General features: G+C 40.4%; 1 protein-coding gene and 1 pseudogene across 6 annotated transcripts; both read right to left on the reverse strand.

Annotated features, from left to right (window-relative positions):
* Window positions 1-791: 791 nt before the first annotated feature.
* Window positions 792-22,317, reverse strand: FAM111B (FAM111 trypsin like peptidase B). 6 transcript variants are annotated; one of them, XM_077962793.1, is made up of 5 exons: window positions 21,645-22,317; window positions 20,405-20,535; window positions 20,235-20,284; window positions 19,240-19,406; window positions 792-3,781 (listed from the first exon to the last, which is right to left on the reverse strand). In XM_077962793.1, the coding sequence occupies exons 4-5, from the start codon at window positions 19,318-19,320 to the stop codon at window positions 1,664-1,666; spliced, it is 2,199 nt and encodes a 732-aa protein (XP_077818919.1). In that variant the 5' UTR covers window positions 19,321-19,406; window positions 20,235-20,284; window positions 20,405-20,535; window positions 21,645-22,317; the 3' UTR covers window positions 792-1,663. The 6 variants fall into 6 exon arrangements, with proteins under 6 accessions (XP_077818919.1, XP_077818921.1, XP_077818920.1 ...); XM_077962795.1 differs by having other exon boundaries at window positions 19,240-19,349; window positions 21,645-21,753; XM_077962794.1 differs by having other exon boundaries at window positions 19,240-19,352; window positions 21,645-21,753.
* On the reverse strand, window positions 20,393-25,415 carry LOC106993235 (uncharacterized; annotated as a pseudogene).
* Between the last annotated feature and the right edge of the window lie 541 nt (window positions 25,416-25,956).

Here is a 25,956-nt window from a genome sequence, read left to right on the forward strand (position 1 = left end):
TAGAACTGAGGCTGGTGAGCCCCTTGGGGCCATCTCAAGGGCTAACAAGATCTCAAACGCTCTTCTCTCCGTCCCTTGTGGTATCCTGGATTATTGTGAAAATGTATAGGGATTCCTGGGGAAGGCATAAGGATTAAAATATAAAATATATAGGTTTAAATATAAATAACTTTATATATATATAAATTTTTTTCTTGTAAACTAATATACAGTAGGAAGTTTAATTCCTTAACTTTCGTTTTTCTCCGTAGCCTTTTTATAGCCAACAAGAGCAAAAGCACACTGCAATTTCTAAACCAATTGCAGGCGTTTCTGCTCCTTGAAGCCTGGGAATTAATGTATATGCTCAGTCCCTTTTCCCTTAGCTGGCCATTGAAGAAATTGAACCACAGGATTGGACTGTCCAGAATCATTAGTCAGAGTTCATTTTGAGTGGATATCTTTTAGTTCTTCTTCAACACTATAACCAACCTTTACCAAAAGCAAAAACAAAACAAAACAAAAAACTGCAGACACCAGTGAGTTCTGTTCACAAAGAATGACTCCTTATGTCATCACACCAGCGAGGAATGGACCAGCCTCTGATTTTCTCTTCTTGGCTGACTTTATAAGGTTGGATGCAGCCCATGAGGATCATGCAGCAAAGACAAAGTGATGGAGAAGCCCCACCTTTAGCTAGTTTGTATGTTTCCACTTCATGTAGCTGTTGGAACACCAGTCTCTCTAATGTGCTCTATGGGATAGCTGTTACCTTCCACTAATTTATATCTATGACATATAAACCTAAGGTATCCTTTTAAACATTTTATTCAGTTGGAGGAAATTTTCGTGCATGCCAGATATAGTGTTAAGCATTGGGATTGCCAAGATGAATCTAACATTGTCCTCACCATCCATTAAGTCACAATCTAGTAGATGAGTAAAAGTAAAAAAATTTAAAAACAGAGTTATAAACATAATACTGAAGTGAACAGGCTGCAGTGGTAGCACAGAGAGGGCTTCAGGGATGCTGTCACAGAGGTGGTAACATTTGAGATATAGATTCCAAATTCAGATGTGTTTTGTTGTTGCAAAATTCCAGGGTCTATGTGCCCAGTTCCTGAACATTCCAGTGATAATTTTTACCTAAAATTCAGGTGGCAAATGAACTGTATTATAACCACTCGAAACTACTGTGTTTCTGGTTCGTCTTGTCAAACCCATCGTTGGTTCAGAGGGATGGAGGCAGAGGTCATACAGCAGGTAAGCTCAAGCAGTGATATATGACAGGGCTTTCAGAATTGGGGCCATGAAGAGCAGGCTTTATTTGCATGCTATTTAAAAACAAGTTTTTGCAACTGATTTATCCTATAAAACACTTACATGAATAACTCAGTGGAGATTTATTTGCAATAGTAGGATCAGGTGATTTGAGATCTTTAATGTGTGTGGTTGTAGCAGGATTCTGAATATTCGATCTTTGCTGGATGCATAGTTTGCAAATATTTTCTCTCATTCTGTAGGTTGTGTGTTTAGCATGTTGATAGGTTCTTTTGCTGTGCAGAAGCTTTAATTAGGTCCCATTTGCCAATTTTTGGTTTTGTTGCAATTGCTTTGGGTGTCTTTGTCATGAAATTTTTGCCAGTAATTATTGGCATATTTTCTTGAAGACAGCATCTTTTTTCTAACATTCCATGGGTTCAATCTGATGATCTTGAAGCAATGACTCTTGTTTACCTTTCTCTTTATTGTAGGTCTCAAGTTTCTCATCATTTAATAATTTATACAAGCTCTCGTTTGTCTCTTTAATGTTACAAAGAATAGAATCGATAGAATAACCAAACTCAATAAGGGCATGCACATTACATCCACGTTGATAAAAATGACCAAAGGTATGCAAAGCAACCAATTTGCCAGATGCATTAAACACTGGGGAGCCTGAAGACCCATCAGAGAAACAAGTATCGTAACTAAGCGTGTGCGTGTTCCAAACCTCTGATAGGAAACTTCTTTGGGTAAACATAGGGTATACATTACTGGTGGTATCACAGAGATCTACCAACCCATCTTGACAATCGTTTGGATATTTTTTCAATCGTTCATTTAGAGGAATCACAGTACAACCATCTATTTTCTTGATCTGGCCTTGGGGATGACCAATTAAATAAATCAAACCAGTAGATGGTTGAGGAGAAATCTGTCGCCATAGTCCTGGAGGAAATGCATTTCCATTTTCTTTTAGTTTTAAAATGGCATAATCTAGAGTTTTATTGGAAAAAAGCCATGGCTCAATGGAAAACCAATTGTCACGAGTAGGGCAGAACTCTGTATAAGTGAAGGTTACCTTAGCACATTTGCTAATTATATCTTGCCACAAACTTTCACATGTGTTTTCACCTGCTATAAGATGTACAACGTGTCGACAGGTGAAAATATAACCACCATTGAAGACAAAGCAAGTAGCATTGCCTGTGTTTCCATTATTGTCCCATTCCATGAACCCAACTGACTTGCTGTGATATGTAAGCTGTTCACAGGTTGCAACTGAAACAGAATTTGCAGTCATTTTTCCAAAGTCCTTTTTATATATGTTGAATTGCTTAGATGGTGAAAGATCCATTCTCTTTTGTTCTTCCTGAAAATATTTTCTTATCCACTGTGCCTCCTCCTTAAAATTCGGATAATGATGCATAATGGCTTCATTCAACATTTGAGAATTCTTTAAGAGGTTAATTGCCTCCTTTTGGACATCCAGATTAATAGCATACTGCCTACTCAGATGTGGTCTCCGCCTAACTTGTGAGTTTATTTGACAATATTTTCGGGTCAAACTATGAATGTAATAATTTCTAATCCTGGGAATTGTCTGGCGAGTTTTACCTTTAATATAATGGCTTAGATCCTGAGGTAGGAGAATTTGCTCTCTGCTGTGTTCTCTATCTTTGGTCTCTCCATCTTTCTCTGGTTCATGGACATTTTTCTTAGGCTGTGTCAGACTCTGGTGATTAACTTCATCAGTGGCATTTTCATTCTGTTTAATTTTTTTATGGATATCTTTCCGTTGTAACTTTTTTTTTGAAATGTCCATTTCTAAGACTTTTCCAGATACTTCATCCACCATGGACTGTTTTCCATAAATTTTCTTATGACCTTCCTTTAGTTTCCATTCAAATTCACCTATGTCAGACCGAAAACGGCCATCCTTGCATAAGGCTCCTTCAATAGTCTCACCCTTCAAGGCATAAATACAAAGTTTACTTCCTTTTTCATGAAGTTCCTTTATCTTAACAATCGTCTTTATTGTCCTTCCTATAGCAACAACATGAAAAAGAATGCATTCCATGTTTGGATTTTCACATTGGCGTAATATGTGTCCATCTTCTTCGCTACTCTTTCTTTGATGAAATGTAATTTTAAAATGAGAATCACTAGGCAGGCACTTGAGAGGCATTCCTAAATTTATATGTCCATCTATTGTCTTTTCTTCATAAACAATAATATTCTTATTAAACTGATTCTTCATCCTTTCACTGAAATAGTCATTAGCACTCAGGGCTGAGTAGATACTCTCACTGGGTTTACCATATGCTGTAAACACACTACGGTCTAATTTTCTGGAGTTTTCATTCAAACTAAAGGTGAAACAACATTCTTTGTTGTTCAAATTTGGATTCTGCATTTCAAGGGCTGTTTCATGCTTGCTGACTTCACTTTCAGGCTTAAAGGTGCTGCTACACCATCTTATGCCAGATAGACAATGATCAACAGGTGTGTCAGCACATGTCCGCTTCATGACAGTATCCTTAAAAAGGAAAGGTTAAAGAGGTTAAAAGGAATCACCCTTAATAATGTTTTATATTTTTCTAATGATAGAACTAATAGATATTCTGAATAAAAATTGGATAATATAATGGTTAATGAATAATGGAGAAAATACTAAATCACTGTTCTATCACCAGAGATATTCATTCTACATTTTATTTTAATTTTTATTTTTTTCTCTGTATACTTTGATTTTGTTTTCTGATTTTTAAAAGTAGTACTTTGATTTTCAATAAGGGTCCTAAGACCATTTAATGGGGGAAATATCATCTTTGTAACAAATGGTGCTAGAATAACTGGATATCCAGATGCAAAGAAATGAGTTATACCTAACTTGAAATGGATCAGAAATAGCCCTCTATTATTTCATATGCAGATCTAAATCTTATGTTTCTTAAATACTATGTTGCATGTGACTTTATTTTTCACTAGGCAATGTGTCACTACTTTGCGCATTAAGCAACCTTTGAAACCACAAGCTGAGGGGCTATAGAATATTTCACTGTATAATAATTTGTAATCCATCCTTTCATTGCTGAATATTTAGATTATTTCCAGATTTTTATTCTAAATATGACAAAATTTCCTACAAATATAACATTTTTGTCTGCACATTTGAATATTTCCCTAGGTCATATTCCCAGGAGTGGAAATACCACAACTGAGGATATAAACATATTTTGCAACATATATTTTGCCTAACTGCCTTCCAGAGAATTGTATCAACTCACCCCATCCCTTCTCTCCAGCTGCTCAAGGAGACCAACCACAGTCCTATGGTTGATTCCCTAAAAGGATCTGAGTGTTACTATTTTAAATGTTTGCCAATTGCTATATAAAATTCTATCTAATTTGACTGTTTTTAGAATGTACATTTATTCACTTACTAGTGAAGCTGGACTTACTTAATTTATCTTTTAGATATTTGAAACATCACCTTTCAAGGATTCCCATTAAAAATCTGTTTAGTTTCTGTTCTGTCAATGGTTTTGATAGCACTAAGAAAATATATTAAAATGACAGATAAATAATAGGATGGGATACATAAATAAATATAAATACTCAAACACAATCAGTTGGTAGTAGCCCAGGATACAAGATATTGAGAATCTGATGGCAACAGAAATGAAAAACGTAAGTAAAAAACATTATATGATAGAAGTCAACATAACTTGGAAGGAAATCATTGTGAAGTCTGAAGTATTGGATCTAGTCTATATAAATAGAGGAATAAGCCTGGAGAGAGTAAAATCAGAAGGTACAGCTCAGCTTGGATCATTTGGTAGATGAAATGGAATGAGCTTAGGTCTCAGGAATAGTGATTTCCTTTTTGTCTTGGGACTCTCCTATCACCTCATGTTTTCAAATATTTATTGCCCAAATCTATCTCTGCAGCACTGACCTCTCATCTAAGCTCCAGATATTAATATTTTGTTGCCTCTTTGACATCTACTCTTGGATACGTCAGAGACATTTCACTCTTAGCCCCTTCAAAACCAGAGTCATAAAATTTAATTGTGCCCCTCTTCCTGTGTTGCTGAATCTGATAATGGTGTCATTACCCATTTGACTACTCAAGCTAGTATCCTGTGAATAGTCCTCAGTGTCTCCTCCTTTCTCTTATATACTGTGTTTTTAAAAAACTATAAAACATATTATGCAGGCAAAAGCAGTTTATGACACTTTATATTTCATATAATAAACATCCATGTATCTCCTTCCCAACCTAAGAAATAGCACACTACAAATTACACTACAAATCATTAGAGGCATACAGTGTGTCCCTCCTTCATCTTATTTCCTTTTCTCCTTCTCATGGACCACCACTAAGTCTGAATTTGTTTTAAAATTATCATTGTCTTACACTTATTTAGGGACATATACATATGTAGTAAAGTATAAATAGTACACTGTTTCACTTTGCTGGTTTTGATTGTATATAAACAGATCCAGCTGAATGTGTTCTTCTGTGATTTGCACTACTTTTTTATTTGATTTATTTATTTCTTTGAGACGGAGTCTCGCTTTGGCACCCAGGCTGGAGTGCAGTGGCACAGTCTTGGTTCACTGCAACCTCCCCCTCCCAGGTTTAAGCAATTCTCTGCCTCAGCCTCCTGAGTAGCTGGGATTAAAGGCGCATACCACCACACCCGGCTAATTTTTGCATTTTTAGTAGAGACGGGATTTCACCATCTTGGCCAGGCTGGTCTTGAACTCCTGACCTCGTGATTCACCCACCTCAGCCTCCCAAAGTGCTGGGATTACAGGCATGAGCCACTGCGCCTGGCCTGCATTACTTTTTTGAGGTTCATCTTAGTTGATGAAATTCTGTATCCACTTTTACAGTTAGAGATAATTCACTGAAGAAGTAAACTGTTTATGCACATTTCTGTTATTTCTGGGGTTTTTCTAATAAAAGCAGTGGTTAATTTTGCTATGAATATCCTCAAATATGTTTCCTGGTGCACACGTACAAGGGTGTCTCTCAAGTATAGACTTAGAAGTGGAATTGCTCAACTTCAGAAATAGAGTTTAGCAATAAATATTTGAAAACATGAGGCAAGGAGAAAAGGAAAATGAGTAATCACCTTTATTATAATAGATATTGCCTTATTTAACATAATGGTTGTACCACCTTGCACTTCCACCAATGAGAAATGAGAGTTTTCATTATTCCATGTCTTCATCAAAGCTTGGTGTTATCTATGTTTTAATGTTTCCCTATTTTGTGGGTGTGAAATAGCATCTTATTGAGGGTTTAAACAGTAGTTTCCTAATTACTAATGTAATTGAACCCCTTTTCACACTTCAATCTCTAAAATGCTTGTTTATGTCTTTTGTTCATTTTTATATTGGATTGTCTTTTTATTATTGATTCTAGGAGTATTTTAAATATTGTAGCTACAAATTACTTATTTATGATACGTGTTAAACATCTATTCTGAATTTTTTCTTGATTTTTCATTCTCAGGTGTCATAAAGGAGTTAATTTAAATGTTGTCAAGTTTATTAACCTTTTTATATCATTAGAACACCTTTCACAGGATAATTCTGTTTTTTTTTTTCTAAAAATTGTAAAGGTTGCTTTTACCATTCAAGTTTTTAGTCGGGAATTATTTTTTGTATATAGCTTGAAGTAGGTATCACTGTTTATTTTTTTGCATGTGGATAACTAATTACTCCAGCGATGCTGACTGAATTGTTCATTCTTTCTCCACTGATCTGTACTGCCAGTTTTGCCACATAAGATTGTTATGGGTTGAACTGTGTCCCCTCAAAACTCACATGTTATATAGTCCTAACTCCTAGTACCTCAAAATGTGACCTTATTTGGATATGCAGTTCTTGTTGATATACTTAGTTAAAAATGAGGTCACACTGCAGTGGGATGGGCCCCTAATCCAATACCCCCGGTATCCTTAGAAAAGGGGGAAATATAGACATAGAGAATGAAAAATCAAGAAAAAATTCAGAATAGATGTTTAACACGTATCATAAATAAGTAATTTGTAGCTACAATATTTAAAATACTCCTAGAATCAATAATAAAAAGACAATCCAATATAAAAATGAACAAAAGACATAAACAAGCATTTTAGAGATTGAAGTGTGAAAAGGGGTTCAATTACATTAGTAATTAGGAAACTACTGTTTAAACCCTCAATAAGATGCTATTTCACACCCACAAAATAGGGAAACATTAAAACATAGATAACACCAAGCTTTGATGAAGACATGGAATAATGAAAACTCTCATTTCTCATTGGTGGAAGTGCAAGGTGGTACAACCATTATGTTAAATAAGGCAATATCTATTATAATAAAGGTGATTACTCATTTTCCTTTTCTCCTTGCCTCATGTTTTCAAATATTTATTGCTAAATTCTATTTCTGAAGTTGAGCAATTCCACTTCTAAGTCTATACTTGAGAGACACCCTTGTACGTGTGCACCAGGAAACATATTTGAGGATATTCATAGCAAAATTAACCACTGCTTTTATTAGAAAAACCCCAGAAATAACAGAAATGTGCATAAACAGTTTACTTCTTCAGTGAATTATCTCTAACTGTAAAAGTGGATACAGAATTTCATCAACTAAGATGAACCTCAAAAAAGTAATGCAGGCCAGGCGCAGTGGCTCATGCCTGTAATCCCAGCACTTTGGGAGGCTGAGGTGGGTGAATCACGAGGTCAGGAGTTCAAGACCAGCCTGGCCAAGATGGTGAAATCCCGTCTCTACTAAAAATGCAAAAATTAGCCGGGTGTGGTGGTATGCGCCTTTAATCCCAGCTACTCAGGAGGCTGAGGCAGAGAATTGCTTAAACCTGGGAGGGGGAGGTTGCAGTGAACCAAGACTGTGCCACTGCACTCCAGCCTGGGTGCCAAAGCGAGACTTCACACAGAGTGAAGATGAGGTAAAGAGCCGTAGGAAAAACATGGCCAACTATAAGCTAAGGAGAGAGTCCTGGAACAGATCTTTCCCTCACAGCCCTAACAGGTAACGAACTCTGCTGACATCTTGACCTTGGACTTTGAACCTCCGGAATCATGAGACAATGCATTTCTGTTGTTTAAGCCACACAGTCAGTGGTACTTTATTACCCCTAAGAGACTACATAGTCTGGACTTTTCTAACAAAATACATGATGCAGAGCCCTCATGATCTAATCACCCACCAAAGCCCCATCTCTTAATCCCATCACCTTGGAGATTAGGATTTAAACATATGAATTGTGGGGGATGCAAAGATTCACACCATAGCACAAACTAATACAAATATATTGTCATATCTTCAAATTTGTGAGTCTGTCTCTACTCTCTCTGTTCTGTTCCAATGGTATATTTTTCTGTATATTCACCAAATACTGTCTTAATTTTGAGTTTTTCTACTCATTAGTATATCCTGACATTGATTTATGTCTCATTTTCAAGACTTCAACAAAATAATTTTCTTCATAAATGGTTAACAAATAATGTTTACATTTCTTCCTAAGTAAATAATATTTTTCTAGGCATTATAAAATAATTTTTGAGGGATTACATTTTCTGATATTGCTGACTAAGCTAAATCCATTGTTTTGTAAATATCAACCTTAAACCTAGCCAATTTCCTACATTATAATCATTCTAATATTTTATCTATAAACCTTTTTTGTTTCAAAAATAGATATGATACCATCTGTGAATATTTCATGAATATACTTTGTTCCCTTCTTTTAAATCCTCAAACATTATCTTTTACTATTTTTTCTTATCACACTGTATTGGCTAAATTAAATTTTATTTACCAGCTAAATAAAGGCAGTAATAGTGAGAACTCCTCTATTCTCCCTCATTGTAAAGGAAATACTTATAATGATTCATTATTTAACATGATGTTCCCTGTGAGATTTTTGAAGATGCCCTTAATCTGGCTAAGAAGCCTTCTGGTATGTTTATATTTATATATTTGATAGTAATAGGGGCAGCCAAGATAAAGTAAGCCCATTATTGCCTATTATTTCCACTAATTAAAACTAAAGTCTTTGGAAAAATAAAAAAAGCAGCATCCTGAGCTTCTACTCTGGCCACCATGGAATAACATAGAACTAACTTATACTCCTGCCTGAAAATCCTGGAGAAATGGACAAAATACACAAAATGGTTTCCAAGACATTCAGCATTAGTCGAAGGACAGTGGTACTTGAGAAACAGAAAAACAATGATGCAAACTCTATGACTGCCTGAGCTTACTGCCTGAAAAGAGGCTCTAGGCCATGGTGCAGGGAAAAGAATCCAGACAAAGCTCAGTAGCAACTGAGTTGAGGAAAAGGAACCGAGTTCTGGGAAGCCAATGGGTTTAGCTTTTGAAGGGCAGGAGAAGACTGTACACAGAGGGTCCCCATAAGTCTTCAGATGACTAGTGGTCTGCACATGCATATGAGGAAATCACCTAAGTCAGGGAAATCAACTACCCAAAAAGATTAGAAGGAACAATCCCTGGAGATCTTACAGGGCTGGGAATAGTTGCTGTTCCCACCAGACCTAGGGAAAACATCATAATTCATGGGGCATTGAGCACAGTAGCAAAAAGAACATTGCCGCAGCAATAGGGAAATATTAGCTCTACAGGCAAAACATTACAAGAAAAGAAAACTACAGGCCAATATAAACATAAATTCAAGAACTAATAGGTAAATACCAGGAATGCAAGGTTGGTTTAACCTTTGAAAAACATATCACTGTAATAAGCCAATTAGAAAAATTAAAATTTCTATATATACATAGAATCATCTCAACAGACATAGAAAAAGCATTTGGTAAGCCTGACATCTATTTCTAATAATATCAGCAACCTAGGAATAAAAGGAAACTTCTTCAATCTCATGAAGAACACTTATGAAAACCTTACAGGTAACATCATACTTAATGGTGTAGGATTGAATGCATTCCCAAGACTAGAAAAAAATGCAAGAATGTCTTCTCTGGCAGAATCTCTATACCATTATGCTGGAAGTTTTAGCCAGTGCAATAAAACCCAGAAATAAATAAAAGGCATCTGTATCAGAAAGAAATTAGTAAAATTATCTTAATTCATAGATGACAGGTAATCTATGTAGAAAATTCTGACAATATATGCAAGACTTTTGTCCTAAAATATATTGTAGGAAATTAAACTAGACCTGGCTGCCTTCCCCAATTTAGGTTCTGCTGAATGATCAAATGCAGCCCTGAGGAGCCCCCTTGGAGACAAGAGGGATGCCCCAGGTCTGAAGGAGTGAGGCAGAAGAACAGGACCTGGAGGCAGGGAACCTAAGGATGATTCACACTCACTTCCTAGAACTGAATCAAAAGGAAAATCCCACCTCTCCACACTCAAGTAACAAAAGAATCAGAGGCTCCTCCCTTTGCAAATTATGCCCCCAGTTCCCGCTTTCCAATGCATTGCAGATGAAACATGGAAGTACCTCTAGTTGGTCCCCTCCCTCAACCAATAAAACTGGTTGTGGGCCACTGCTTCATTTACATAGGGTGTAAACAAAGTAACCAATGAGAAACCTCTAGAGGGTATTTAAACCCCAGAAAATTCTGCAACCAGTGCTCTTGAGCCCGTTGCTCAAGCCTGCTCCTACTCTGTTGAGCATACTTTCACTTCGATATATCTACGCTTTCGTTGCTTCTTTCTTTTGTTGCTTTGTTTGTATGTTTTTACTAAGTCTTTCTTTAAAATGCCAAGAAGCAGGACAACTTTTAGTGAAGACCCTGCATTGGTAACAGGAGGAGGATTGGGGAGTCACTCCTTCACTCCTAAACCTCAGAAGAAGTCGTTGCCTGGGGTGTGGATTCCTTGAGGGCCATGACAGGGTACTAAGTGGCCTGAGGATTCAGTGCCAGTCCTAGCTTGCCCTGTGAAACCTCTGCGGGAGGCGGTAGGGTCCAGAGGGAGGAAGCACACATCCAGGCTCTGCTACATGTACCACCTACTGTGTGACCTTGGGCTACTTGTTTAACATCTTTGAGCTGTGCTTGGTAAGTGAGAAAATATATGTGAAAGGCCAGGCTCTTATGGGGACCCTTGGTAAGTGTGTAGGGAGTGGAAACTTTTGAGGTAATCGTACTTGCATCCCTAAAGGAGGATTGAAAAACCTGCCCTCCTCCTAATCTCCTCAGAAGCTATCAAAAAAGCAAACATGCCAAACAAATGTAATTGTTCTTTCCACACTTTGATGGGACCTGAGTTCTTAAGGAGGCAGTACAGAAAAGTCCCCTTGCCAAAAAAGAGTGGAAGTGGAAGGAGGGTCTAGGGATAGCAAATTCCAACTAAAACATGTCTCTTCCTTTCCAGGGTTGTGGGAAAGTATGTGTTAGTGGTGGTGGGTTTTCTGCTTAAGGTATAGCAAGATCTCTAACTAAATAGGGTAAATCAAATTATCTGGCTCATTCAGAGGGCAGGCAGCTCCCCTGTGACTTTACCCAAAGACATTCAAAGCAACTGCACATAGTTTGTTTTCCCTCTAAGTGAGAAAGGGGGAGGGTTACGGTTCTCTGTGCATCTCCCATTGAGATGTTAACCTGATTCTATCACTGCCTCAGAGACCTGGTAAAAAATCTGGGGCTTATCAAATGGAGAAATGGATGCCCAGGTCCAGAAGGGCTTTGCCCATGGCCTCTCATGTTCAGAGTCTACTGGAGAGCCAGGACTCCACCTGCCTGACAGTCCCAGTCTGGGTCTGGGTTCTTGCCACCATTCTGCATCAGAATCACCTGTGGGTTTCTTGAAACACAGATTGCTGAGCCCTAACCCAGAGGATCTGACTGAATATATCTGGGGTGAGGCTTCAGTCTGTGTTGATTCTGCCATCCTAGGGGCCAGGCTTTGAGCACCCCTGAGTTAAGACAAAGAGCAGCTGACCAGGCCCAGCTACCTTAGCTCCTCTCTACTCTGAGGCCTTTCCTTGGTGGTCCTCAACTGCCTTCTCTCCAGTTAAGAGTCCGAGAAGTCAGTCACTCTTCCCTCTATAGCTCTGGGCTCCAGAAGAGGGGCACACATGGGAAACGAGGACCTGGCTCTTTTGAATGTCCCTTCACTGAGCCCTAGAATGCTCTGTGGAAAGGGCCTTTGGGATGCAGCATTTCACCTTACCAGGAGGGGAGTGTCTACAATTAAAATTAGAATAAATTATTGGATTGGGTAATCTGAATTCACTGTAGGCCTTGTAAGAGCTCATGTGTGGTCAGGCATATTTGGAGATGCCTGTTATGCTTTGTTGGTAAGAATAAAAGAGTTTTGAATCAGCAGAATTTAGAGCAACATGTTCTGTCAGCAAGTTAGCTAGAGAAACAGAAATGACTGAGGAACAATAAGGAGGAAGTGACTAAGGTCCAGGACACAAGTCAGAGTATAGATGGAATCTGAGCTGAGATTCTAAGATTCTGGAGTCTTCTATGTACCTTCTCAGTCTCGAGGCCTTGAAGCAGAGCAGGAATTGACTACATTCACAGCATTCCCACAGTGAAATTATGCCCAACCCCTGTCAAGATAGCCAAAGAAGCAAATAATGCACCGGGAGGTAAATATCCAAATGAAACAGAGTAGGGGCAGGACTCTGCCTCCACCACCAATAATGCATTTTTCCACACCCGCTGACTACCAGAACTTGCATCTCCACTGGTGCCATCTTCATTGGCTGTGAGACCTTAAAGAAACTAAGAACCATTCTACCATAAATCTCATTCAAGGGAGTTAACTTTATCACTTGCATGAACACAGGACCAGTAGAATGACCAAACTTTACCTCATGGCTTGCCTCATTATTATGTGAAAATCCCCACCCAGGGAGGGACTTATCCACCATTTTTTGATCATGTGATGTAAGTACTAACATGATTTCTCACTGTGCCTGCACACTCTACAGTCCACCCAACACATACAGTGATATTATCATACCTCGTGCTTTTCATGTCAGCTTTTTTTAAAACAGCAAAGAGACCTATCCTTGGGGAGCCATCTGGAGAACTCACTCCAGTGCTGTCTCCCTTGTATTCGAGAACAAGCCCCTAACAAAGCCTTGTCTGGGAAACTCACTTGGCCTTGTGTCAATTTCTATTGCATGGGAGACTAAAAACTTGTGACTGGTAACACAAGAAACAGAAAGTTTTAGTGTGATGGATGCCACAACAGTGGCAGAGGTGGGGAACTGGACGACAGGGTGGGACCTGCAGGTGTTAAAAGCAGAAACAGCATGGGTAGGAGTGGTGGGCTCTGGAACAGCACAGAACCTTCCTATTCCTTGACTTTCTCTACCTTTTCTCCAGATTGTAACAGACTCAACCCTTGTCTTTCCCTGGCCCCTACTTCTAAGCCTGGCCAGGACTGGAAAAAAGAATAATAGCATAAAGAAAGAGAGAAAGTGGCCCCCATCCCACCTCTCTGACCCCTCTTGTCTGATGAGGAAAACCCAGGCATGTTCCTTAGAGATTCCAAGTCTAATGGAAGGGACACAGAAACTGATTAGTGAGTCAACAAGCACTAGACTTATTGGTCAGTTAACAAGCACCCTTCTACCTCTGAACCTTTGTAATTACTGCTTTCTCGATCTTCAGTGTTGTTCCCCTAGATATTTCTAGGACTCACCTCCTCACTCCTTTCAGGCCTCAGATATTACCTTATCAGAGAAGCCGATTATCACCACTTCCAAAACAGCCTCCACCATTCTCTTTTCCCTTCCGCCCATATCAATACACACACACACACACACACACACACACACACACACACACACACACACGTGCATGCAAACACACACACACAATTTATTTTTCCTTTCTCCCTCTATAGTGTCAGCTCCAAGAGAACAAGGATATCACCGTATTCACTGGTATATCCTTGGTGCCTGTGATGTACCAGACATGTAGGTTTGCAAGAAATGTTCATTGAATAAATGATCAAAGTGATTGAATGAATACTATGTACTCACCACTGTCCTGGCCCATTAGAGACACGGAAGAAAAAGGCAAAGTTCCTGTCGGTGATAAAGTGCTTGGGTTTCAGGGTCAAAACTCACTTGTCATTTCTGCTCCCTCTCTGACCGCCACAGTTTAAGCCCTACATTCTCCATCTCTCTTTTCCTTCACACCTCTCATCCACTCCATCCCCTCCTCTCTGCCCCTTCAGCTCCCAGTCTCAGGCCACCCCAGGCCCCCTCCTCTTTAGCCTGGATGTTTGTGGAATAGCCTCCACTCTCAACTCTTCTGTCCCTTCAAGCATCTTCCCATCCCCTCTTTTCCAAGGCCCATGAGGCTAGAGTGTTCTGGCCCCTGTCCATCCCTCCCTCTGCCCCACCTTCTGCTGCTCAGCTCCTCTCCCCTTGGTCCCAGCTATGCTGCCCACTCAGGCCCTGGACAGGAAGCCCTAGACATTCTCAGAGCTTGTGCACTCACCATTCTGTTTGGCCTTCCCTTGGGTCTCTTTAGGGCCACTTCAGGGGCCTCTTGACTTCCCCAGCCAGAGTAGCACTCCAAGGCACACACCTGCCACTTTCTGTTACCTTTGTATGTTCTTGATCCACTAGCAAAAACTTTCTATTTGTCTATTTCCTGGATAGTCTCTTTCGCTCTTTAACATGTAAGGTTCATAAGAGCTGGGACTCTGTCCTTCTTTCACATGCCTAGTCCCTAAAGTAGAAGCTGGTCAACAAAGTTTGCTAACTGAGGGGCCAGGCTTCAAATGCATTCTGAACAAATACCTCCCCTCTGTTTTCTGTCAAATTGGAAAACATTTCCCTCCAGGTGTGGTGCGACTCCCATAAGACGTGTATAATGTGCCCAACAGACTGTTGCATCTGGCATACATAACTTATGATCTTGACCATATAGTTTCCAGGGGACTCTAAGTGTGGGGGACGCTGATGGAGTCATGACTCCGTCTGGGGGATGCTGATGGAGTCGTGACTCCATCTGTGCAGAGCTTTTGTCTGGAGAGGGAGATTCCAGTGCTAGAGGTTTCTCCCTTGAGGAGTTTACGTAGGATGGAGGAAGCAAGGGTTTCTCGTCAAAGCAGCAAGACACACTTCAGAGACCCAGAGGTAATAGCAGAAAGTCTGCTAGGAGGAGCCACTCACAGTTCTCTGGACAATCTTAAAGCTGCATAATGTCAGGATGACTAACCTCTGTCACTTGTGCCTTGTACTTCTGATCTTTCTAGTTCTTATCTTGTCTGGTGACCTTGGAGAAAACAGTGCACCAGTCACATTGCCCCTTCAATCACCCACTCCCTGCTCTGCCTTCATGCACCAGGTTTGCCTATTCTCCCAGGCACCCAGCAGCAAAATAAATTAAACAAGACCAAAATGAATAGAGAATATATCTTGTTCAAGATTGGAAGACTCAACATTGTTAAGATGCTAATTATCCACAATTGTGTTAATTTTTTTACACAATTAACACACAATTCACACAAACACACAAACTTTGATCCAGATATAGCACCATACAAAAAATAAATAAAACTTAAAATCAATTGAAGACTTAAACCTAAAACTACAAAACTCTGGAAGAAAACTTAGAAATGTTTTGTGATCTTAGATTTAGCACAGTTCTCTGATGTAAAAAACAAAAGCATGATCCACAAAGAGAAATATAGAGAAAGTGAACTTCATCAAAGTTGAAAACTTTTCCCTCCCAAACAGGACTAAGAGGATGAAAAGACAAGCCACACAGAGATAAAATATCAGCAATTATCACAAATATTATGAGAAAAGCAATATGACAAAGGACTTGTTTCCAAAATATGTAAAGCCCTCTCAAAACTCAGCAATAACCAACCAGGATAAAAACGGGCAAAATATTTTAATAGACACTTCACCAAAGAAGATATGTGGATGATATAAACACATGAAAAGATGCTCAAATCATGAGTCATTAGTGAAATGCAAATTAATACCACAAAAAGATGCCATTACATACCTATGAGAATGAATAAATCAGAAAAACTTTGTGTTGAAAAGTGTATGAAACAACTGGAACTCTCACACATTGGTAGTGAGCAAGTGAAATCATACAGCCATTTTGTAAACATTTTGACAATTTCCTATAAAATTAAAGTTATGTCATACACTTTCCATGACAGCAATTCCACTGCTAGGTGGACCCAAGAGAAATGAAAACTAATCTTCATACAAAAACCTGTATGTAAATGTTCACAACAGCTTTATATACAAAGTCCCCAAATGGGAAACAATTCAAATGCTTTTCAGTGAGTGAATGGATAAACAGATTTTGATACATTCACACAGTGGAATGCTACTCAGCAATAAAAAGAAAAACCTATCAATGCATGAACAACACTTATGACACTTAAGTGGAATGTTCTAAGTGAAAGAAGCCAGACTCAAAGGGTATGATTCAGTGTATGTTCCATTTACATGATGTTCTGGAAAAGGCAACACTAGAGTAATGAAGAGATTAGTGGTTGCCAGGGACTTCGGTGAATAGGGGATTAGTGGGGAGAACAGGGAATTATTTAGAGTGATGGAACCACACAAGGAATTATTTAGGGTGATGGAACGGCTTTGCTTCTTGATTTTGGTCATGGTTACATTACTGTAGGCATTTGTTATAGGCCATTCAACTGTATACCAAAAAGATTGAATTTTACTGTCTATGAAATAAATAAATTTAAAGGAAACAATAAAACTTAAAGCCTTTCAAATAATCTGTAAGACAACTAATTGGGTGTAGGGGTTTTTGTGTTCATTTCTATCACTTTTTTTGTATCTTCTACTTTTTCCACTTTTTCTAAATTTATATTCCCTTGCTTTGTTGTCTCCTTTATTTTGACTTTTCCCTCTTGTTCTATTTTCCAGAAAAATAGTTTGGCAGTTTTATACCCTCGTTCTATTCTATCATTGGATGCCCTAGACTAGTACTGCCCAATAGAATGTTTGCAGTGATGGAAATGTTCTACATCTGTACTGTCTAATTCCACAGCCACAAGTGGTTGTTCTTAAGTACTTGACATGTAATGTAACTGAGAATTTGTACTATTCACCTTTTTCATTATTTGATTTTAGTTAAGTTGAATTTAAATTTAAATTTACATAATCACATGTGATTAGTAGCAACTGTCTTGAACAAAATGGCCCTAAACATTTTAACATTAATATTTAACTTAACAAAGTCCAAAGTGAATTGAATAACTCCTCCTAAGCAACACAAAGCTAAAGTCTGTAAACACGTCTCCTTTATTTACAGAAGAAAATCCAAAGACCTACACATGGAATTCAAAGAAAAAAAAGATACTGCAGCTATTCTCCAGAAAGCTATTCTACCTCTCTCCCACTTTTTAGGAGCCATACATGTATGGAAATGAATTCATGCCAGCTTAAGAATATCTATATGTGCCCTCTCAATCACAAGGTTTTGTGCTGAAATGGGTGAGCTACTTAAACTGGGACAATTAGATGGCAAAGAGAAGTTTCCTCAGGAAACCAGGATAGACTCATTATTGGGAGAGTAAAGCACCTGATACTACTACAGCTCTATTTGTCACTATGCAGAAAGCCAGCCAGGGGATAGTAAGAAAAGCAGAACATAGGAACTGAACACACAAACACGTCCTTAAAGAAACTGTATACCAATGAATGAAGAGCTCAGCTGAATTCTGGAATGTCCACTCATGTGAGCCAATGAATCCATTTTATTGTTTCACAATTAGAAAATATTTCTACTGGAAATATGGAAAGCTCTTATTGATATAAAGCCTATTTTGATCTTGGCACCATACTACCTTATCAGTACAGAAAGCATTATTTGCATACCACATTCTTGAATTCTCCTTATACAGCATCAAATAAAGCTATCCTGTCCCCCAAATATGTTTTCCTGTGTACATGACTATACTCAGGCCATTCCTTCATCCTTGATATACTAGTGAAATGTCATTCATTCTTTTTAAAAAATAAATTAGTGTTAGACATACAAAATGCATATTTAATGTACATACTTAATGTATACAACTTGAGTATGGAGATACATTATTACCACAATCTATGCCATCAACCTATCTATCACCTCCCAAAGTCTTTTCCTGCTCTCTTATTATTTTTGTAATAAGAACACTTAACATAAGATCTATCATTTTAGCAAGAATTTGAGTGTACAATAGTGTTAACTATTGGCACCCAGGCTGTACAGATCCCCAGAACTTATTCACCTTGTATAAGGAAACTATGTACCGCCTGACTAACACCTCCATTTTCCGCTCTTCCCAGCCCAACAACCACTTCTACACCTGAGTTTGACAATTCTAGATTTATTATTCATTAATAAATCATTTCTCATATGACACTGCTGTAGTTTCCTAAGTCTGAATTAAGCATTCTTTTCTCTGTACTCTAAAATCACTTGTTTATGTCTCAAATTAGTATTATCAGTTTGCATATTTTGAGCAAAATAGTGTGGGTCAAAAACCAGTCTCTGCATTCTGACGGCCTAGGTTCAGATCCTTGCTCTGAAGTCCGTTACCTCTGCAACTATAAGCAAGCTGAGCTTCAGTTTCTTCTTTTGTAAAATAAGTATGATAATAATACTTACTACATAGTTCTATTAACTGTTAAATGGAATAATCAATATAATGGGACACAATTCCAGGCCTACAGTGTTTCCTCAGTAAACATTAGCTAATTATTTTTGCCTGACTACACTTTCCAAGATTTTAAGTGCCTATATTGTTTGTTAGTCATCTTGTTGTCTTAGGACATGTTTGGCACTGTTAACTCATACCCTATCATTTTGCTTTCCACAAGCACTTATGTGTATGAGCTCCCCAAATATATTTTAAACTACCTAAGAGAAAGACTTATAACTACCATTGTTTAAGAACTTATCTCCAAGAACCTCATATGGCACTATGGTTAGATTATCACTCCTGTGGGGAGTTGTAAAAAAGTAGACACACCTCTGAAACTTCAGGTCTAGTCCTCTGGTCATCTCCCGTGGCACTAAATGACTTGTTTTCTTCAGTCTTCATGGAATTCATGATGAGTTCAAAGAGAATATAACTAACTTCTACTAGTGGATAAGATGGAGAAACAAGGATTGAATTTATTCTGCCACGTGAAATGTCTAAAAAAAACCAAAAAAACAAGATCTATGAAATAACCACTTTCAAACACTGGACATCAGGTGGTGTGGGACCTCATCTCTAATATCTGAGAAGAAAATCATATGAGGTAAGCCCTATGGACATTTAGCTTACTGTATGCAGTTTCCAAGGCATATCTTAGGAAGGAGAAACAGGCAGAGTCTCACAGTTTCCCTGAGTTGAGAAGACAAGGTGGGAGTTTTGGGAGGCCAGGATGACTGGAACTTGTATGACAGAGTACTAGGGAGAAGAGAGCCACAGGAGCACACAGTATCAGAGATCTGCAGTGGGTATCCCTTGAGATTTCAGCTTGGTGAATGCATGGGTGGAATGAAACGGTTGAAAAGGAACAGGAAAAGAATTACCCAAAAGGAGTAGATGTAACAATTTCTGAGGCTCATACAGGACAGTGTATAATTTCAGTTCACAAAAATCTGACTAGAAAACTTCATAATTCATGAAGTATCAGGGAGACTACTCAGAAAGGTATTTCTTCCATAGTGGGACAAAATTAGCACTAGTTCTAGTCCCACCTGAAAAATAAAAGCAAGCTTTGAAAGTATAAAATGGTTTCCATGTAAAATATCAATGTACTAAAACAAAGCTCAAGAATATTGACAGGAATGTAAAAATTTCTGGCACACAATGTTGTGAAATTAAGAAAGCTTGATAACTAATAAAAATAACAGCAAGCACTTAAAAAGTGGATAAATATGACCCATAATGACTGAAAACATCAGTGAATAGAGACAGGTCCAGAAGTGAGAGAGATGATAGAACTGGTAGTCAGAAACATTAAAAGTCATTACCTTGAATTTCTGGCCAAAAAGGAGTAACAGGGACCGGATTTCCCCCTAGTCTGAAAATAAAACAGAACAACAAAAAAAATATGAAACCATGGTTTGCAAGGAACTGGACATGATGCAATTAAGGACAGTGACAATTGAAATGCATCCTATAATCCACGTTAGCAGACTACCTTGAAGGATTCCAGGCCAGTGTCGCAAGGAAGGGCGGCAAGACAAAGCTAGTTGGAATTCCAGATTTGAGGAGACAAAGCTGAGAGACCAGGGTGACAAGAGGTCACAGGTCACAGACCTGGTGGGAGACCTGCAAGAGATGGAACTCCAGATATATGAAGAGGGTTGCCCTAAAGCATCCAGCTGTGTATTGATCAGAGCAGCAGCTGAGAAAACTTCTCAAGGGCAGGAAAGAATCACGGTAAAACTGTCATAGTCTAACTTTCCTCCAGCCCTCTCCCTGTAACCCTTTTAGGGATCCTCATTTCCTCATTTCTAAATTAAGGACTTTGGCTCAGATCAAACTTGTATTGTTCGTGTGAATTGGTTCCTCTGAGCTTTTTAAAAAGGATTCCAGATCCCACCCTCACAGACTCTGATTCTGTATGTCGGGGTGTGGCTATGGAATCTGTACTTTTACCTGCCTCACCCCGCAACTCCCCTCTCAAACGCGCACCACATTGTTTGAACAGCTGCCTCTGTCACCGCAGGATGACCTCAATGCTTTCCTAAAGCCCCAGAACCTATGAAGGTCACCTGTGCTTGAAGCTGTGCTTGCTTACAGAAACAGACTGGATGTCAGTAACCACCATGCTACAAGATGGGAAACGAACTTAGAAGCGCTACCCTAACCTGAACCCTTGCTAATTACCATACCTAAATCTCTGCCTCGGGGAGAAATGCACCTTGGTAGGTACATGTAGTGTTGAGTGCACAGGAAATACGAGACTGCCGCACTCAGCTTTTTCTGGAAAGCCCCACCTCTTTCCAGGAATCCTTGCTCTCCAACTACGTGCCCTAAAAGACCTTAAGAAACACCCCCACACTACACCCCAGGCACTTTGAGCAGGTGCTCCCCTACTCCATTCCTTCATCAGTGAATAGTTTCTGCTCTACTTAACGGATCCTGGTCTCGTTCTATGGGCGCGAACGGCACTGGGCAGGGATAGGACCCACCAGGGTCAAACGACCCTCTTGAGATTCAGGAAAACCCAGACGATCTCCAAATATCTTTTCAGGAGTAAAACTCTTCGTCTTTGAAGCTGAGGGGCGGGGAAGGGAATTACCACACTGGCGGCTGCCCAGCTCCCCATCCAAAACCTCCTTGACTTTGGGCTGAGGTCCTTCTGCCTATTGCTTTTGTCAGCCATCCCCCTAAGAGAACTCCAGGTCCGACCCAGAAAAAGAAAAACCACTCACAGAACCGGAGAGTCTGTCCACACAGTGCACGTGCCAGTCAGCGCCCACCGCTCTGGATTCGCAGGTGCCGGAAAGGCTGCTCTTTTGTAGCTCTCAGCTGAACTTTTCCCGCCTAGAAGGGCGCGCCGGCGCGCGGCAGGAGCCTGGGAATTGACACTCTCGCTGGCCAATGGACGAAGAGTCTCTGAAGGCTGTTTTTCTCTCATTGGATGTAAATGACTCATCTCTGGCCTAGGGACTGCGCGCCAACCCGCCCACCCTCCCTATTTGGCTGGATGACCCACGCGGGTCTTAGTGATCCCTTCCCCCTCACCACTGAGTCCGAGACCAGCTCCCGCCTCCCAGGATAAACTAAGCAATCACTGCCCTGCTCCTTCCCGCTCATAGGCGTCCCCTGTCTCCCAGTGGAGGCCAAGAGGAGCTGCGCGGCAGCTGGGCGGAGTGGGAGGCGCCTGGCGGTTTCGCGATTTCTGACTTTTGATTGCGAGCGGGAGCAGCGCGCTGGCGGGAGCTGCAGGGCGAATAACCCGCCAAGTTGCTTCGGTGTGTGGTAGTTGCTGCCGTTCTGCAGCTGCGAGGTGGGCGACGATGGCGGGACGAGCATCCAGGCGGGATCCGCTGACCGCAGCAGAGAGAGCTCCACCCGTATGATGCAGAGACCCAGTCCCAGAGCAGGCTGCACCCGCGTCTGCGTGAAGTCTACAGATACTTGGCCTGCTCTGCAAATGAACTCACTTCGCAGAGGGGCTGGCGAACACAGACAGTGCAAGCCTGGAGGAGGAAGCGGCCAGCACTGCTTAGGCCGGGTTCTCAGGACGCGCATTACTGAATGAGGTACTTTACCCTTCGAATGAAGACTCCAGAGTTCGGCCTCCCCAAACTGATATCAAAGAAGTGCTTTGCATGGGGCTTGAGAAAACATGTTACTGTTTAAGAAAAGAACGTCTTACTGCCTGAGACCCTGAAAAGAGAGAGATGCCTTTAAGTATTGGGTGTTATTTTTGAGAAGTTGGTCAAAGAAGGGGAGAAGATGGTTGATTAAGTGGGAGTGGTGACAATTATTTTGTAATTCATAGAAGGACAGATGTTTATGTAAAAGTTGATAGTTTTGGTGGAATAATCATGAACATGTTTCTGAACTTAATGTAAAATATACAGAGACCTCTAAAATCACTGCTTAAATTACACGGGTCTTGTGGTTTTCAGAAAGAGCAAACTTTAGAAGTATAATTGTAAAAATAATGTCATACAGACAAAGAGAAGAGAAAACTTAGTGACAGCTTTCTCAAATCGCTGTTATTCCTGAATCATCTGAAAGCAGTACACGTGACTGGCACCAATATACATCAGCAAGTAAATCGTTGCAAAAGGATTGATCTTCTTTTTTGTAGAATCTGGAGGAAAAAAATCTATGAAAAGCAAGAAGTGGTAGAGAATGATGTTGTCGAAATTGCCTGACATCATTGGAGATAGAGAATTTACCCTGGAAAAAGGCGCTCCTTAGGGAGGAGCATCTGCACATTCCATTAGCATAAAGCACCTGGTCGGCCATATGAAGAAGTCTGGATTTTGTCATAAATGTGAAATTTATTTTAAATGGAGGATTTGAAGCAAGGGAGTAATATACCCTGACATATTTTTAAAAATCACCCAAGCAGCTGTGCAGGGTACAAACTCTGAGAGGACAAGAAGAGATGTGGAAGGGAGAAGGCAGCTAAGAGTCTATCCCAGGATGGCAAAGATGTTGGAGCCGGCCTCAGATGGTAATGGTGGAAGTGTTAGAAATGGCTGGATTCCACATTTATTTTGAAGGGCCAGACCATGGAATTTGCTTATGGATGTTCCATAAATAAGAGAAACAGAGGGCTCAGTGATGATTCCTGGGCTTTTGACTTGAGCAACTAGAAGTACAAAGTCTCCATTAACTGATATGGGGAAGTCTGAGGAAGGAGATGCTGTGTGTGCCAGGTGTGTGTGTAATTCTTCTTTTGACATGTTGAATTGGAGATGCTAATCCACTCCAACTGAAAAATAAGGAGGGAAGTAGACATTCAACACATAATGTTGCAACCTCCACCTCCTGTATTCAAGCAATTCTCATACCTCAGACTTCTGAGCAGCTGGGATTACAGATGCCTGCCACCATGCCGAGCTAAGTTTTGTTTTTCTAGTAGAGATGGGGTTTCACCATGTTGGCCAGGCTGGGGTCGAACTCCTGACCTCAGGTGCTCTGCCTACCTCAGCCTCCCAAAGTACTGGGATTACAGAGGTAAGCTACCGCGCCTGGCCTGAGAAATATAATTAAAGTACAGGGAAAATTAAAAGGGAGAAGAAAGTTCATAGATATCACGGCAAACGATAAATACAAAAGCCTGCCTTGTTTCCTAGAGCCCCTGTGTCTTAGGTGCCCTGAATTTTACCTCCCAGCGGACCACTCTTGTCCCTTCATAATGGCGCTCCAAGCAGCACCGCTGCACACCAATTCCGAAGCTTCCCTGCTTCTTGAGTTTAGGAAAAGTTATGCTTCTACTTCCTCTTTATTTGCTTATCACTGGAGTAGCAACTGAACCACGCAATTGGGATAAGTAACCTGATGCCATTTTGGGGAGCAATCTTTCATTTCTTCCTTACGTATACAACTGACCCTCACAGAGAAACTGTCTAGAGCAATAGGTCCAGAGTAGAGCTTTAGCTTTGCTTTTCACTTTGCAGCTGTGCTCTGTTGGGCCACTAAGGAAAACTCACTTTCAGCTAATGCTTATATGGGGCTATGGAAGTTGTCTAACATCCCTGGGGACAGAGTGTTTGCCCTGAAAAGGAACATTCCCTTGGCACAGAGCATCGTGTTGGCTGGATTTTAGTATAATTATGACAAGAATACTTTTTGCCAAGTAACTGGTGGTTGGGTCATTTTGTGGTTTGCAAACCCATAAAGAGGAAAAGGCCTCTCACGTGTTTGGGAGAGGTGGGAATGGATCAAGCACTAAGGTTAGGTCTGGTGAAGTTAGGGAATAAGGCCAGTGTTTACGAAGAGTGATTCCTTCATGAGCCCCTGAAAGATGCTATTGAACCCTAACAACATTCTGGGAATACAGAGGAAGGCCCCACTGCCTCTACCTTGAGAGCATATCACAGAGAAAGATTTATATTTGGACTAGATTGATGAGAGCTGAGTAGGAGTTTCATAGAAGAGAACAGGGAACTGTCTGAATGTACAATGGCAGAAGTGCCAGGAAAGGCTGAGGAGAACTGTCTTCTGGGAGTGGGTTAGAGATATGGGCCTGGGCACCACATTCTGGAGCTTGCAATGGGGTATGTAAAAGCTTAGACGGGATGGTCTTTTCCTGTCCTGTGACTTCGTAGTGGGCTCACCTCACTCACTGTTGCAAACAAGCTGCCCCCATTTGAGAGAGAGCTGGCGTGGGGTCTCTAAGCCTCCAGCAACCACTTAGGAGCCAGCCTTGAAGCCCTGGCAGCTAACTCTTCCCATGGAGACCCCATAGTCCATTCTGTCTTGGGAAGACAACACAAGCTTGCAGAAGGTAACATTCCCCCTCCAGACTCCAGAGGCTCCAAGGAGACTCGCTATCTTCAAGAAAAGAAATATTCACTGAGCCGTGGATGGAGGTGAACATGGTTTGGGACTAACATGCGGCTGGATGGTTTCACTTCCATGGTCATACAGTGGTACTGGGAGATGAATGGGGTAGGGCGATCAAGATTTAGTTCAACATCAACTTCCGGTGGGGCGGTGATTGGTAGTTGACTCATTTTGGCCCCATTTGATATTCGCAGTCACCAGTTGGGGTAGGTGTGACTGTTGCTCCCATTTCACAGATGAGGACAGGATAGTTTGCTAGAGGTCACAGGACTAGTTGGGGAAGGGAAAGGGTGGATTTTAACCTTAGAAGGTAGGATTTTAACCTTAGAACCTCACGTTTTCTTAGGATCTTTCAGGGAGACCTTGGGGAAATTCCTTTCTGTCTTGGTGGGGGGGGGGGGTCTCCATTCCTTATTTGTAAATTAAGGAGTTCTTCCAGTTTGTGATTGTCTGTACTTAAACGTTTAAACGTATCACTTGGATAGGTTTTTAAAAATAAGGATGCTGGGAACCCCAATATGTTTAAGTAGAGTAGGTCTGGGGTGAGGCCCAGGAATCTGCAGCTTTTAACTAACCCGGGCATCAACAAAACTGGCTGAGAAGCTCAGGTAAAGTTTATGATGCGTGAAAATCTTATTGTGAGCTATCCAAAACACATAACGCTGAGCTCCATCTGCAGAGATCCTGTTTTGATATGCTTGGTTGGACTGT

The sequence above is a fragment of the Macaca mulatta genome, chromosome 14 (assembly GCF_049350105.2).
Source record: "Macaca mulatta isolate MMU2019108-1 chromosome 14, T2T-MMU8v2.0, whole genome shotgun sequence".
Lineage (NCBI taxonomy): Eukaryota > Metazoa > Chordata > Mammalia > Primates > Cercopithecidae > Macaca > Macaca mulatta.

What these genes read in the sequence shown, in the direction of transcription:
- FAM111B (XM_077962793.1), bottom strand. Translation starts at nt 19,320, where the DNA reads ATGAATTCCATGAAGACTGAAGAAAACAAGTCATTTAGTGCCACGGGA. An exon ending in CTAGACCTGAAGTTTCAGAG is followed by an intron (nt 3,782 to 19,239) that starts GTGTGTCTACTT and finishes TTCCTTTTTAAG; the next exon opens with GATACTGTCATGAAGCGGAC.